The sequence below is a fragment of the Mesoplodon bidens genome (assembly GCF_964165515.1).
Source record: "Mesoplodon bidens genome assembly, chromosome: 17".
NCBI classification, from domain to species: Eukaryota; Metazoa; Chordata; class Mammalia; order Artiodactyla; family Ziphiidae; genus Mesoplodon; species Mesoplodon bidens.
In genome coordinates, this window is record NC_138174.1 from 3,317,629 (window position 1) to 3,332,060 (window position 14,432).

General features: G+C 44.8%; 1 protein-coding gene across 1 annotated transcript in view; it reads right to left on the reverse strand.

Annotated features, from left to right (window-relative positions):
* SPATA13 (spermatogenesis associated 13) overlaps positions 1 to 12,209 on the reverse strand; it is a 261,378-nt gene extending 249,169 nt beyond the window's left edge. The window contains exon 1 of the mRNA XM_081214378.1: positions 12,108 to 12,209. Within this exon, the coding sequence (XP_081070504.1) occupies positions 12,108 to 12,119 (12 nt within the window). The 5' untranslated portion in view covers positions 12,120 to 12,209. The remainder of the gene's footprint in view (positions 1 to 12,107) is intronic.
* Positions 12,210 to 14,432: the final 2,223 nt, after the last annotated feature.

Sequence of the window (14,432 nt, forward strand, 5' to 3'; positions counted from 1 at the left end):
ACATATTTCCTTATACAGGCACAGACCTTCTCTGAAGCATACGGAAAAACTGGTAATACCAGCCCCTCCCAGAGGGGCAGCTGGGTGACCTGGAAGGGTTAGTGGGGTGAAAGCCTGGAGGAGAGAGGAGATTACTTTTCAGCAGATGCTGTTTCATAACCCTCTCATTTTATAGCATGTAAATAAATTATATATTAAAAAAAATAAAAACAATTAAAAATTTTAAATTAATATAATTTAAAGAATTTTTAATAGAGTTTTTCTTGCTTTCCTAAAAGCTGCCATCTTTTCCATTATGAAAATCCATGTTTTAAATAATCAGTTTATTAAAAATAGATTTTTAGTAAGCTAGTGGGATATATCTTTACGTTCATTTAGCAATTAAACTATCAGGAACACTAAATTTTTAATGTAAAACCACTTGAATAAACATATTAACAAAAGATGTTGTTTTCTGTCATGTGTCTAATTCATACATTGCTTTCAGCCCAACTACTTGGGCTAAATCTTTCTCACCCCTCATAATCTGTCCTCATAGATCAGATACCAATGGAAATTCCAGAAGCACCTTTTCCAAAGAAATAATCAAGGATGAACTATTTGAAAGTGAAGGCCCCACCCTCCTTCCGGTCCACCCTGGCATCCCCTGGTCCCACTGTGGCTCCACTGGTGCCCATGACCCTGCTGGCTGGCATCTTCCCTCCAGCAGCCGCGGATGCCCGCTTTACTAAAGCCCATCACTCCACAACCAAAACAAAGCGCCGCTGACTAGATTATAGCAGATATCATACTCATAAAATCCTGATAATACTATCTCTTGTTGCCTTTAGAAGAGGCTACTGACTCCTAAACTTCTGATTAGAGTTCCACTAAAAAGCATAGTTTTTACAAGAAACTCTATCCTCGGTCAACATTCTTTGAAAATTCTTTCACTTTTCTCATTTTTTAACAGGAAAAAAAAGTCTTAGGTCATTTTCTAAAGGAATTTTCCCTTCTCTTCATTTTCTTTTTTTAAAAAACAGGTTCTCACTGCTGATGGCATTTTTACTTTTCTTGATTATTATCCTCATATCTTAACTTATAGCTTGCAGTGTAGCTTTGAAGATTGGCCAATTTGAAATTAAAATTTGTACAGCTGTTATTTATTGCAGGGGGAAAAACTGTTTATACTTTAGATCATCAAAATACCAAGATTTCCAAGTCCAGAGTTTTTACCTCCCAATTTGTCAACACTTAATTGCATAACCAAATTCTTACTGGTCGAATCATGTCTTTTAGGGGGGAAAATGCCTCATTCAGTGGCTGATTGCCTAAGTTGGCTGAAGACAAACACTGTTGGAAGAATGACTTGTTTGGGCAGATTTCCAGAGCTAATAGTGATTAATATAATATTTAATGCTAGAAGTGCTTAAACTTTACTCCAGAGAATATATTCCCACAATCAGGGGAACCACTGATTTTCACATTATTCCAGCTGTCTTTCATCCCACAAAAAACATGGGTATCTTAGAGATAATGTGGTTCCTCATTTTCAAGTGACATACATATTCAACAGCTAGACAGTAAAAGTTCTTCTTTTCTTTTTTTTTTTTCTGAGGTTGGACACCAGCTTTTCCACTTATTCAGTGTGTCCTCTGACAGGTGATGTAACTTCTCCATGTCTCATTTTACTAACTTCCAACATAAGAGCAACAACAGCTCCAAATACCATAAATACATCAATGCCCGGTTCACAGTCAGCACTCATTAATGTTATTTCCCTTTCTTTAAAAAAAAAAATCAATGACATGTTTTTATGCTAAGAATTAAGTGTATCCCACTACAGTTCTCAAAACTGTAACCAACACAGTCAGAAATTTTGTTAGTTTCTCCACTCCTTAGCTTGTGAAACACTATCAAATGCTTCTACCTGGTTGTAACACAGGTGAGATGGAATTAGTTATCTCTGATGAGAAAGTAAGCCAAGTACCGAGCTAGAATTCCTTTTAATGATCTCTCTGATCCAGAGAAAGGAAATAAAGGTCCATCGCTTGGATCTTGGACAGAAATGTTTTCAAAGGGAAAACTGTATATACATCTCATGCTGATGGTATGGGTACACTCAGCTTATAAACCAAAACATTCTTATTTAACTACAGATCATAATATGCATTTCAGATCATAATATGCATTTTTCCTAAGATTTGCCTAATTGGAAGCTTTTGAGAAATGTTTGTGTGGATTTCTCTTTTTCCTTTCTAAATAAATAAATAAATATATAATTAGAAAGGAAAAAAGTTTCTAAAACACCACATTTACTACCTAAATAGAGACACTACAAGGAAACCTGATACATAAGATCCCAAGATGATAAATTCTATAAACTAAGAGATCTATTTTCACTAGCCAGATTCAGTGTAGGTTCCATTTAGTTTGATCCAAAATTCCAAACTTTTCAAAATTCCCTGCTCCGTGTAAAGTGACCAAGAATTGTCCTTCACTTTGTATATGCTGCAATTCACTGCACAAGGAGATCCTTCCATGTTTCCAATCAAAGGAAATTACAGGCATTTGATCTGGGGATACATCCTGGGATGCTCTCCTTGAGATGTGATGAAATAACAATAAAAACAGCTTACCTGGCCTGATGGTTTCTCAAGGCTGAGATCTCACAGCCAAGACACGGAAGCCAAGAGCATGTGGAGACAATTTTATTTTTACAAAGGCCTGAAACAAAAGAATCAGTTAAGGAAAACTGAGAAATTCTCACCTCTAAGCCTCTTCCTGGAGAGACGTTCCCAACCTTGTGTACGGACACCGGCAGGAAACAGCATCGCTGACTATGACAGACTCATGGGGACACCAGGAGACTCACGAATAAAAGGCAAAGGGATGGATACCTGACCAGCATTTGGGATTCTTAGAGGCGACACATCCCATTTGGGGCTGCCTTTCAGAACGAGCAGAATTCCAGAACACGACGGGACCTCGGAAATCATCCAATCAAGTCCCCCTTCTTAGAGATAACAACCCTCGGGGAATTGCGCTTTTTGCTAAAATTTGTGAATTTGTCTTAGAGATGATATTTGTACCCAGGTCTCCCCATCTTCCTCTAATGCTCATTCCTCTATGCCTTGGCTGTCCAGATAAAATTCCCAGTTGCCCTGATCTTCATTTCACAAAGGCTTGCTGCTCAAACATACATTTCACTTGCTTCAAGTTCAGCATATATTTTCCTTACAAATAGGATATACAGAACTGGTCCCTGGGCCAGCCCCAAGTACCTAACACAAGCACAAGAAACAGTGGTGTGCTAAAAATCACCTGCAGACCTAACCCCCTACAAGAGAATTGACTGTGCCAGCTCCAAGTGCCAGGACCAGTGGAACCAGAGACTCCGTTCTCCCTGCAGTGGACCCTCCAGCTCCAAATCACTGATGATCATCATGGGGGAGGGGGGTCTGGGCTCCAGTGGGTGAGGAGTACAGAGCTCAGGAGTGGCGAGCACAGAGCTTCCAGGGGTATAAACCCAGGGCACACGTCTGTATCCCAGAGCTGGCTTCCTAGCTGCCATGTTTATTTTCTTCCCATGGTCTCAGGAAAGGACCAGTTGCGGGTGCCCTATCCTGTCACCACCTAGGGTTTGGACCACTTTTTTTCTCCTCTCTGCCCTGCTGTGGCCATGCGCACAGTCTCCTGTTCTTACGTTGCCTACATATCCTTCTGTCCTTGAAATGAAGACTCAGGCAGTCTTCTGGTGGCTTTCCAAGGACCTATGGACCCTACCCAGGATGAGACAGTAGAAGTGGCTCTCTCTCCTGCTCCTTCAGCCCAGTCCCTCCTTCATTTCCATCAAATCCCGAGGGAGCTCCCAGGAGTATAACGGCTTCGGATCCTGTGGCCAGATTCACCCTGGTTTAAACTCATCTGAGATAGGATTTCTTGAGCATCCTCACTGGAAAAGCAGGAAAGGGCCAGGTTAAGGGGCTGGGGTGATGGGAACTTGAAGGAGATCTACATCTGAGAAGCCACAGTGAGGAAAGAGGATGCATCGCACCCCAATGTTCATAGCAGCACTATTCACGACAGTCAAGACACGGAAGCAGCTTAAATGTCCATCAGCATAGGAATGGGTAAGGAAGATGTGGTACATATACACAATGGAATACTACTCAGCCGTAAAAAGAATGAAATAATGCCATTTGCTGCTACTTGGATGGGCCTAGAGATTATCAGACTAAGTGAAGTAAGTCAAACAAAGACAGATACCATACGATATCACTTATATGTGGAATCTAAAATAATGATACAGGGCTTCCCTGGTGGCGCAGTGGTTGAGAGTCCGCCTGCTGATGCAGGGGACACGGGTTCGTGCCCCGGTCCAGGAGGATCCCACATGCCGCGGAGCGGCTGGGCCCGTGAGCCATGGCCGCTGAGCCTGCGCGTCCGGAGCCTGTGCTCTGCAGCGGGAGGGGCCACAACAGTGAGAGGCCCGTGTAACTCAAAAAAATAATAATAATAAAAAATAAAAAAATGATACAAATGAACTTGTTTACAAAACAGAAACAGACTCACAGACATAGAAAACAAACCTACAGTTACCAAAGGGGAAACATGGTGGGGAGGGATAAATTAGGAGTTTGGGATTAACACATACACACTACTATATATAAAATAGATAATCAACAAGGACCTACTGTATAGCACAGGGAACTCTATCTATATGGGAAAAGAACCTGAAAGAGATATGTATATATATATATATCTGAATCACTGTGCTGTACACCTGAAACTAACACAACATTGTAAGTCAACTAGACTCCAATATAAAATAAAAATTTTTTAAACATAAAGAAAATAAAGAAAAAAAAAGAGGATGCAATTCTCTGGCTGCTGAGCCCACCTCGAGCAACTGTTCCTAGTGTCTGGAGCACACCTACCAGTGTGTACACGACAGAGCCTTGAATTGTGCTTTCTTATTTTCACATCTGTTTACCCTGAGCTAGAGTATCAGCTGCTTGAGGAGAAAGTCCATGACATGTCTTCTCATGCCCTGCAGCCTGAGAAGATCGTGAATGACTGATAAATACTGCCTGAAAGCCTGGGAACTTCCAGGCCACTTCAAGGTCATGACCTTCTCCAGTAGTGTAGAGGGATGAAGGGTACTTCACTGGGCCAAAGCCTGGGGAAGTCACCAACAGCCATGAACAGCAGTTCCTCCTCACTCTTCATACATCAGTGTTGGCTTCTTTTCTCCTAAGTTGAGGGGAGTGCCTCTGAGGGGAGATCTTAATTAAAGGTGTTCTAGAAGCAGCCGTTGAACAGACCAACCCACCTCCTGGACCTGTGCCAGCCGATATGCACAACTGACCAGGGAGACAAACGTCTGGCTCGAATCTGAAGAGGAAATGTATAGTTGTGCCCTTCAGGAACTTGCACTAACTTTCAAGGCTGACTTTTCAAACTCCAGGCACTAGCATCCAGCCCCTCCCTGATTAAGCATGCACTGCTCTGAGGAGGACACATTCCTTTTGGGCTGGGATGATGATAGCTGGTTCACACATGAACCTGTTTCTGAAACCACCCATTGTGGAAAGCTGCTGGATCTAGCCAGGACATGGAAGCAACCTAAGCGCCCATCGACAGATGAATGGATAAAGAAGATGTGGCACATATATACAATGGAATATTACTCAGCCATAAAAAGAAACGAAATTGAGTTATTTGTAGTGAGGTGGATGGACCTAGAGTCTGTCATACAGAGTGAAGTAAGTCAGAAAGAGAAAGACAAATACCGTATGCTAACACATATATATGGAATCAAAAAAAAATGGTTCTGAAGAACCTAGGGGCAGGACAGGAATAAAGACGCAGACGTAGAGAATGGACTTGAGGACACGGGGAGGGGGAAGGGTAAGCTGGGACAAAGTGAGAGAGTGGCATGGACATATATATACACTACCAAACGTAAAATAGATAGCTAGTGGGAAGCAGCCGCATAGCACAGGGAGATCAGTTCAGTGCTTTGTGACCACCTAGAGGGATGGGATAGGGACGGTGGGAGGGAGATGCAAGAGGGAGGAGATATGGGGATATATGTATATGTATAACTGATTCACTTTGTTATAAAGCAGAAACTAACACACCATTGTAAAGCAATTATATTCCAATAAAGATGTTAAAAAAAACCACAAGAAAACGAAAGCTGCTGGATCCCATCCAAAGAGCACATTTTGAAAGCTTTTGGTATTCCTGGAAAAAACTTCCCCAAGTGTATGGGATACACATTCTTCCGTAAGCATATTTCAGAATAGAGTCCAGGGCCTCACGATTAGAAGTAAATAGGACAGTCCTCAAAAGTCACAACTCAAGCAAGTGCAGTGAAGACATAAAAAACAACCCACAACTCAGGATGGTGAGGGGCGGCTTCCCTGGGACTGTGATAGAAACAGATTCGTCACAATGGACAGAGTTTCCATTCAACTTACCAAAAAGAGCCAAGAAATGACATATTAAGACTCTTTTAGCAAATGACAAGTTATTCCATGCAAAAAAGTGGACACCCATGCTCTAACTTTTCTGACGGCAAAATATGAAGTAATGAAGGAAATTGAGGAAACAAACAAAAGATCTTTGATGTTTGGTGAATACTGAAACCTTTATTGCAGGAAACTCTGGAAACATCTCGGGCTATCTTGAAACCTAGCCTGGATTCCTGCCTTCACAAAGCAGGTTCTGTGGAGTCCAGCCAAGGGCCAGGCACTCGCTACAAGACCTGCAGGCTTCCCTCTGGTCCCTGATATTCTATGACCACAGCATTTTCATAATTTGAGTCTTTGCAATACATTCCAATTATAACCTTGTAAGTTGTTCAGTGCCTCAGAGAAAACCTTCAAATTCTTCTGGCTACCTTCCACAGTCTGAAACACGATGCTGAGCATATCTTGTTAGAAATAAGCATGGAAAATGCCATTCAGATGGAAGGTTGCCCTAGCTTTTATCTTCATGGCTCTGAGAGCTGTAAAATCTACGCCTCCCTGTCCTTTCAGTATTGTGATTTCATTTTCATTGGATTTATCATGCTTCCCAGGCAGTGCACGTGACTCAAATCACTCCACGGCACTAAAAAAGGCAGAGAGACAGGTCACACCTAACTGGAAATGGGGGTCGTCATCAGCTTTGTCTGCCCTCGTCAAAATGTGACAAGGTTGGAAGCTGGCCCTGCAGAGGTGAGAGTGAAAATAAAGTATAAAGCAAGCTAAATACAGAACAGTCCAGTTCTGAATCTCTTTGTTTTCTTTATACGTCCGGTGGAATATACTGTTGTAAAAAACTGCCACGACTCACCCAAACGTTGATCGGTGCCAGGAGAGAAAATTAATGGGAACCGTAAAGCAATTGAAATGTCTTGTCTTCTGGGTCATAGACCAAGTTCACTTTCCTTAGTCTCTATTATGGGCTGAAATGAGTTCCCTCAAAATTCATCTGCTGAAGTCCTAACCCCCAGGACCTCCCGACGCAACCGTATTTGGCGACTGGGGCCTCTAAAGAGGCAATTATGGTAAAATGAGGTCAGATGGGTGGGCCCTAATCCAAGAGGACAGGTGTCATAGCAAGAAGAGATTAGGACAGAGACACACACGGAGGGAGGACCACATGAGGGCACAGCAAAGAGGAGGCCTCAGCCAGCCGAGGAGGGAGTTCTCTGAAGAACCCACCCTGCTGACTTCCGGCCTCCAGAGCTGTGACACAGTACAGGTGTGTGGTTTAAGCCTGCCGGCCTGGGATACTTCGTTACAGAAGCCCTAGGAGACTAGCACACCCCTCCCCCCGGTCTCCCCACCACCAACTCTGAACACTGGTTCCCCCTTCCTTCTGCCCTGCCTCTTGCTTTGCTTGTCTTTTTGAAAGAGGTTCCCTCGCCTTCTTCCCAGACAGAGGGGGAGCCTGGGGGAGGTGAGAGGGAGAGAAGGCATTTTCCACCCAGACTCCCCAGGTCTGTCAAGAGGCTCAGGCCCCCAGAGCTCACAGGCGTGTCTGGTTTGCAAGGGCATCACTTGACTTCATCAGAAGATGTGACTCTCCCTTGCTGGGTGACTCTGACCAAGACGCTCAACTTCTCTGAGCTTCTGTTTTCTCATACATTAAAAAAAAAATTGGTGATGTGAATCCCTTTGAAGGGGTTTAGAACGAGCCTCCCCAAAATGTGCCACTTCGGCACGTGGATTGTTTTGAGCTAAAGAGAATCGGGGCCCAAGAGACCCAGGAGGGGCTTTTCACCTCCCCCTCAATTTCCTAAAGGAATTGAGACTGGGGCCAGACTCAGAGAGAGGGAGCTATTACCAGAGATCACTTTTATCTGAATGACCTATCTATATGGCTGGGCAACCATCAACTTACCAAACATCTGTCTTCTTACTGTCCTGTGCATGACCCTCTTCCCCTTGGAAGCCTCAGGCCTCCATCCCATTCCTCAGCTCAGGATGGTATAGAAGCCTCAGCTGCCCGACCTGCCCTTGGGTCTCATATCTTTGGGACTCCCCTACGTACATAACTAATTTGTTTTTCTCCTGTTAATCTGTCTTATGTCAATTAAATTATTAGACCAGCCAAAAAAACCAGAGGGTAGAGGAAAAAGTTTTCCTCCCCTACACTTTCAGGGTTGTTGTGAGGTTCAATTAAGATAACACACTGGAAAATACTTAAATACTAGTCACCGTAAGTCTTGTTAATTCTTTTCCTACCTTCTGTGATCACCTATGGATAATTAATTGGGGTAAAAATTTCTATCTGCAAAATAGGTACTACCGGGGCTTCCCTGGTGGCGCAGTGGTTGAGAGTCTGCCTGCCTATGCAGGGGACACGGGTTCGAGCCCTGGTCTGGGAGGATCCCACATGCCGCGGAGCCACTAGGCCCGTGAGCCACAACTACTGAGCCTGTGCATCTGGAGCCTGTGCTCCACAACAAGAGAGGCCGTCATAGTGAGAGGCCCGCGCACCGCGATGAAGAGTGGCCCCCACTTGCCACAACTAGAGAAAGCCCTCGCACAGAAACGAAGACGCAACACAGCAAAAATAAATAAATTAATTAATAAACTCCTACCCCCAACATCTTAAAAAAAAAAAAAAAAGGTACTACCTAGAATTTTATAGTGAGGTATCATGGAAAAAAAATCAACAAATAATTAAAACTTCTGTGACTCTGAATCTTATATATTTTAAAGGATTATTTCTTGTACTCTATATTTTGTTGGCCTGATAAAGTTTATATTTGTTTCTCCAGCCAGTTAAGATTTATGAAGAGTGTTGTAGCTGGTATTAAGAGAAAGATTCTAAAGACACAAAAGATCTGGTTCCTGCCTTCATCGATCCTGCAATCTATTCAGGAAAATAACATTTTAACTGTAAAAACACTTATGAAATTAGTTCAACGTGGTTTTCAGGGCTGTGACGGGGTATATGGAGTGAAATCTCACTGCAGGTCAAGCCAGGTACATGCCTGAACTTTTTAGGACAACTTTCCACACAGCAATTTCCAATTATCACCTATCTAAAGACAATGCCAGAAGAAGTTAACAAATCTGACTGAAAACATTTAAAATCAGGAAAGGTAATAAAAACCTGAATGCTAACGAAGTAATGTACTTTGCTTTAAAGAATTCTAATTGTGTAACTATTTGTACAACAGAACGCTTTAATACACAAGTACCGGGACTTCCCTGGTGGCACAGTGGTTAAGAATCCATCTGCCAACGCAGGGGACATGGCTTCGAGCCCTGGTCCGGGAAGATCCCACATGCCTTGGAGCAACTAAGCCCGTAAGCTACAACTACTGAGCCTGCATGCTGCAACTACTGAAGCCCACATGCCTAGAGCCCGTGTTCCGCAACAAGAGAAGCCACCACAATGAGAAGCCAGTGCACCGCAACGAAGAGTAGCCCCCGCTCGCCGCAACTAGAGAAAGCCCATGTGGAGCAATGAAGACCCAATGCAGCCAAAAATAAATAAATTAATTAATTAAAAAAAAACAAAAACACGGGCTTCTCTGGTGGCGCAGTGGTTGAGAGTCCGCCTGCCGATGCGGGGGACAGGGGTTCGTGCCCCGGTCTGAGAGGATCCCACATGCCGCAGAGCGGCTGGGCCCGTGAGCCATGGCCGCTGGGCCTGTGCGTCCAGAGCCTGTGCTCCGCAACGGGAGAGGCCACAGCAGTGAGAGGCCTGCGTACTGCAAAAAAAAAAAAAAAAATTAAAAACAAAAACAAAAACACAAGTATCTCCAATATTCTTAAAACATGATTTGAATAACCAAATCTTAATTTTCTCATTAACTACTTGGGAACCCCTGAAAACAAGATTATTGACGATAGCAACATTTCAGTAGGAAAACCATACATTCTTGAGCAATGCAATTCATATTTGACTTTTGAAATACCTGACTTTAAAAATAGCTCAACCAAAAAGGAAACTGCATAGTTGTGTTTTTTTTTGGTGGAAATTCACAAAATTCAAAATATGGTAATTTGGTTAGTAGGCACATAGGGTCAAATGGCTTAATGCTTCAGAAGCCGCATGTCTTAGGAGCCATATCTGAATTTGGATCCTGACTTTACCACTTACTGACTGTAAGTCCTGGGTCATATTACTGTACTTTTATGAGCGTCATCTTCCTCGTATTTTAAATGGCTACCTTTGCCTTGAAAGGGCAAGAATAATCAGTGCACCTCTCCCGGCCAGTAGCAGGGGTCATCCTGGGTGGAATTTCTAGATGAGAAAGTATCATAGTGGATTCTGATGACTTCCCAGCCTTTGCCTCTCCCTAAGCGGTGCATTTTTCTGACGCAACTTTGTGTGTCCCTCCCACCACTTACTCCTCTTCCCTGGAGTCTAGCAAGGGACACAGCACATATCAGAACCTCAATCCATGTCTGATGAATGAATACACAAATAAATAAATAATACGTAGAAAATTTTAAAATGGAGGAAGAGGAAGAAATAAACTAGTGCGTGGAACACATCTTAAGTACTGGTAACAGACCCGTGTCTTTGGCAATTTAAATCTGGAGAAAGAGATGAAAAACACCAAAAGATACTTTTAGCTATAGGAGGATAAAAGGAAAAAAGAGTAGGGGGAAGTACTACGGTCACTGTCAGTCACTGCTCTGCAAAAGGTCATGCAAAGTCCTTGTCAACTTTATTCTGTAGTGTAGAGCTAAAACAACCTTTAAAATAAGAAGCCAAAATTATTTGGCACATTAACATGCAAGAAAATACCCAGTGAAATAAAATGAAATTAATTCTCTCACGTGCATTGTGAGAGTCGTGTCTTTCTAAGACATTTTAAGATGCGACTGTCTGAATTTTTAATAGTGCTGTCTGTTGTATGCGCTTTTCTTTAGCAAAGATTTTGGCTAATATGTCGGAAAGGCCGAAGGTCAATTCGTTTTCATGGATCCAAACCACGTACTCTATTTTAGTTTTTAAACATGATAATAATTAAGGAATATCCTTGAAAACGAGGAAACAGTACACGTTTTTGTTGTTGCTTTAGAAAGGAATATCTTCCTACTTTTTCACGTCTTCCATCAGACCACAATCCGAGTATTTTCAAAAGAAGAGTATTATGGCATTGAGTAGGTGGTAGCCGAGAAGACTGATTCCCTAACCAAAGGAGAGCGCTGCCAATAGGCTGCAGTTAACGGCCAGGAAACGAGCTTCAAAGAAACCCCAGACTTGGTGGCTGGTCCTCGGACAACCTCCCAGGGACGGCGCGAGCCCCTCCCCGCGCCCTTCTGTCGCCCGGCAACCCAGGCACGCCGCAGCTCGGCCCCCGCCCCCGCTGCCATGGCGACGCATGCTGCGGCTCGGCCCCGCCCCCGCTGCCATGGCGACGCGGGCCGCCGGCCGGTGCTCGCGCCTCCCGGGCGCAGCGTGGCGCTTGCGCTGCACCTGCTGGGGCCGCGGTAACTTCTCAAACCTTCAGCTCACCCAGCGCTCCGCTCCCCCTCGCCTCCTCTCACCCTCGCTTCAGAAAGCGTGCCACGGACGCAGGAGTTCAGCCACCTGCTGCTGGGTGGTCCCCTCCCCAAAAGTGAGGGAGGGGTGACCACCAGCACAGAAAACCCGCCTACCTTTCTCAGCATTCCTGCACGTTAGCGGGGCTCTCTTGAGGGACTGCCTACCCCGCGCCGAGCTCCGGTGGGCAGGAAGTCACGGGGAAGCAGGCGAGGAACTCGGCCCCGGCGGGCGCCGCCGCGAGGGCCCCTGCGCCCCCCTCATTTGCAGGGCAAAAGACGGGACCTTCGGGCCCCTCGGGCCGGAGACGGTAAACCCGTCCGGTTGCTACCTTCCCGGCCGGAGTTCAGACTGTCTCTGAAGAGCTGTTCCGACTCCACGTTTCCCGGGCGACGAACATCCAGCGACTCCTCTGCCGCGGCGAGCGCGCCTCCGCGCCCCGGGGCTGTGCTATTGTTCGCCGGCCCGTGCAGGGCGTGGTAGAGGCTGGGAGCGGCCCGGAGCCGTTTCAGGCAGACAGGGTGAGTTTCTTGCAGGGTTTTCCTCTCCGGCTTCCTCCCAGCCCCTTACTGTTGCATATTCATAAGAAGGCGGGGCCGCTTGCCGTCTCTTTTGAATCCTCGGGGTTGAGGAAGCCGAGGCGAAGAAGAGGGGACGGTTCGATTTGGAAACAAACACTAAGAGGAGGACAGGGTGTGGAGGAAGTGGTAACATAAATAAGCAAACACAGGAGTCCTGTTTCACAGTTTCTTTCCCCACCTTCAGGCTTCGAGGGCACGCACACACACACACACACACACACACACACACACACACGACCTTCCTCCATTCCTGAAGTGAGCAAAGGAAACTTCAAGGAGACCCCACTAAATCCCTTGGTCCTAATTATAGTAGTAGACTAATTGGGGAACTTGGGGGGAGGCAAGGATTTTTAACAGATGACTTGACCTATGTGCTCCTCATGGCTGTTCAAAATCATATATGCAGACCTTACTAATTACAATGATTTTATTGAATTTCATCATAATTGTCTGCTTTTAATGTGGTGCAGCCCTCCACCATGCTCAAAAAAAAAGATTTTCTGATTTATAAACAATTAAGTTGCTAATGGGAACCCATTTTCAGAAAATAAAACTAGCATAAGGAAAAGGACAGGCTTAAGAAACTTCACATGAGGACAGGGACAGTCCGACTGAGAAGCGCTAAAAGCAATTGGTGGGGAGCTGTTTCCCACAGACATGACAAGTGGTCTTCCAGAATGGCTTCTCCTTCCTCCCTGAAATGTCCATCATAGGAATCATCACTAAATTACATCATGGACTTCAGATCCAGCCGCCCCTCACGGTACAGGTTGTTTCCTGAGGAGGTGACTTACAGGGTTGCAAAATTCTTCTGCTTAACACTCGACCCCCAAACGACCTGCCATGATGCTTTCACCATAGAATCTACTCCTCTGTGTTAAAGTCCTATGGAAAAATCCCCGTTAAGATGTAAATTTGTTAACCCAAAAAGGTGACCCATGCTCCTTTTCCCTCACTATTTACAGGTGCTTAGACTCTCGGATGTTAGAAATCCACTTATTCTGCAGGTTCTCACTGGTGCCCATCTACTAGTGGATGGTGGATTCTGGGGAGATAAATGATAATGAAACAGCCCAGGGCACTGCCCTGGGGGCCAACCTTCTAGTGCCAGACAGAATTCAAGCAAACAAAAAATCAGGGAGTTATCATCGCTATAAAGTAAAATAAAGCCATTTAGAAAGGCAGGTACTGGAAGTCCAGAGGGTATAGAGGTGCCGTGACTTCCTGGATGGAACCAACTGAGACTAAGTCCAGGTGTTCTGTCAGGGTTTCAGGTCAATTCTGTGGTCACCAGCTGTGTGACCTTAGGTATACAGGTACCCTTCTGAGTTTGTTTCCTCTTCAACCAAACAAACAAAAGGCTAGGCTATGTTTTCAGTAGTTTTTAGTGGGCAGGGAAGGTTGCCACGCTGATGGCATGCACACAGAGGGGCAGAGGGTTTGTCCATGTGGCCGGATGGTCATTGCATGGACGCTGCGGTCAGACTGCTGGGTAAGGTCCTTCACCTCCAAGTCAGGTTGCCCCCATTGTAAACATGGGTAATAATACCCACCTCAGAGGTTGCTGAGAATAATAAATGAGGGGTACAAAAATAATAGGGCTAGCTATTGTAATAATTTCTCGCCTTCTGGAGGGTGGCCCAATGGCACATCCTTGGAAAGTGGTGGCTACCTGATTGTGAGAACTAACCTTGCTTTCTAACTTTGACCCTTATCTCTAGTCCTCTCCTTGCAGAGGGAAATAGGATGTGAGGGGACAGGCTAACGCCAACAGAGGCCCCCGCTAGCCCTCTACGTGCATTATCTCTTGGCCGCAGCCACCATTAACCACTGTACAGATTCAAAAGAGGATCCGAGAGG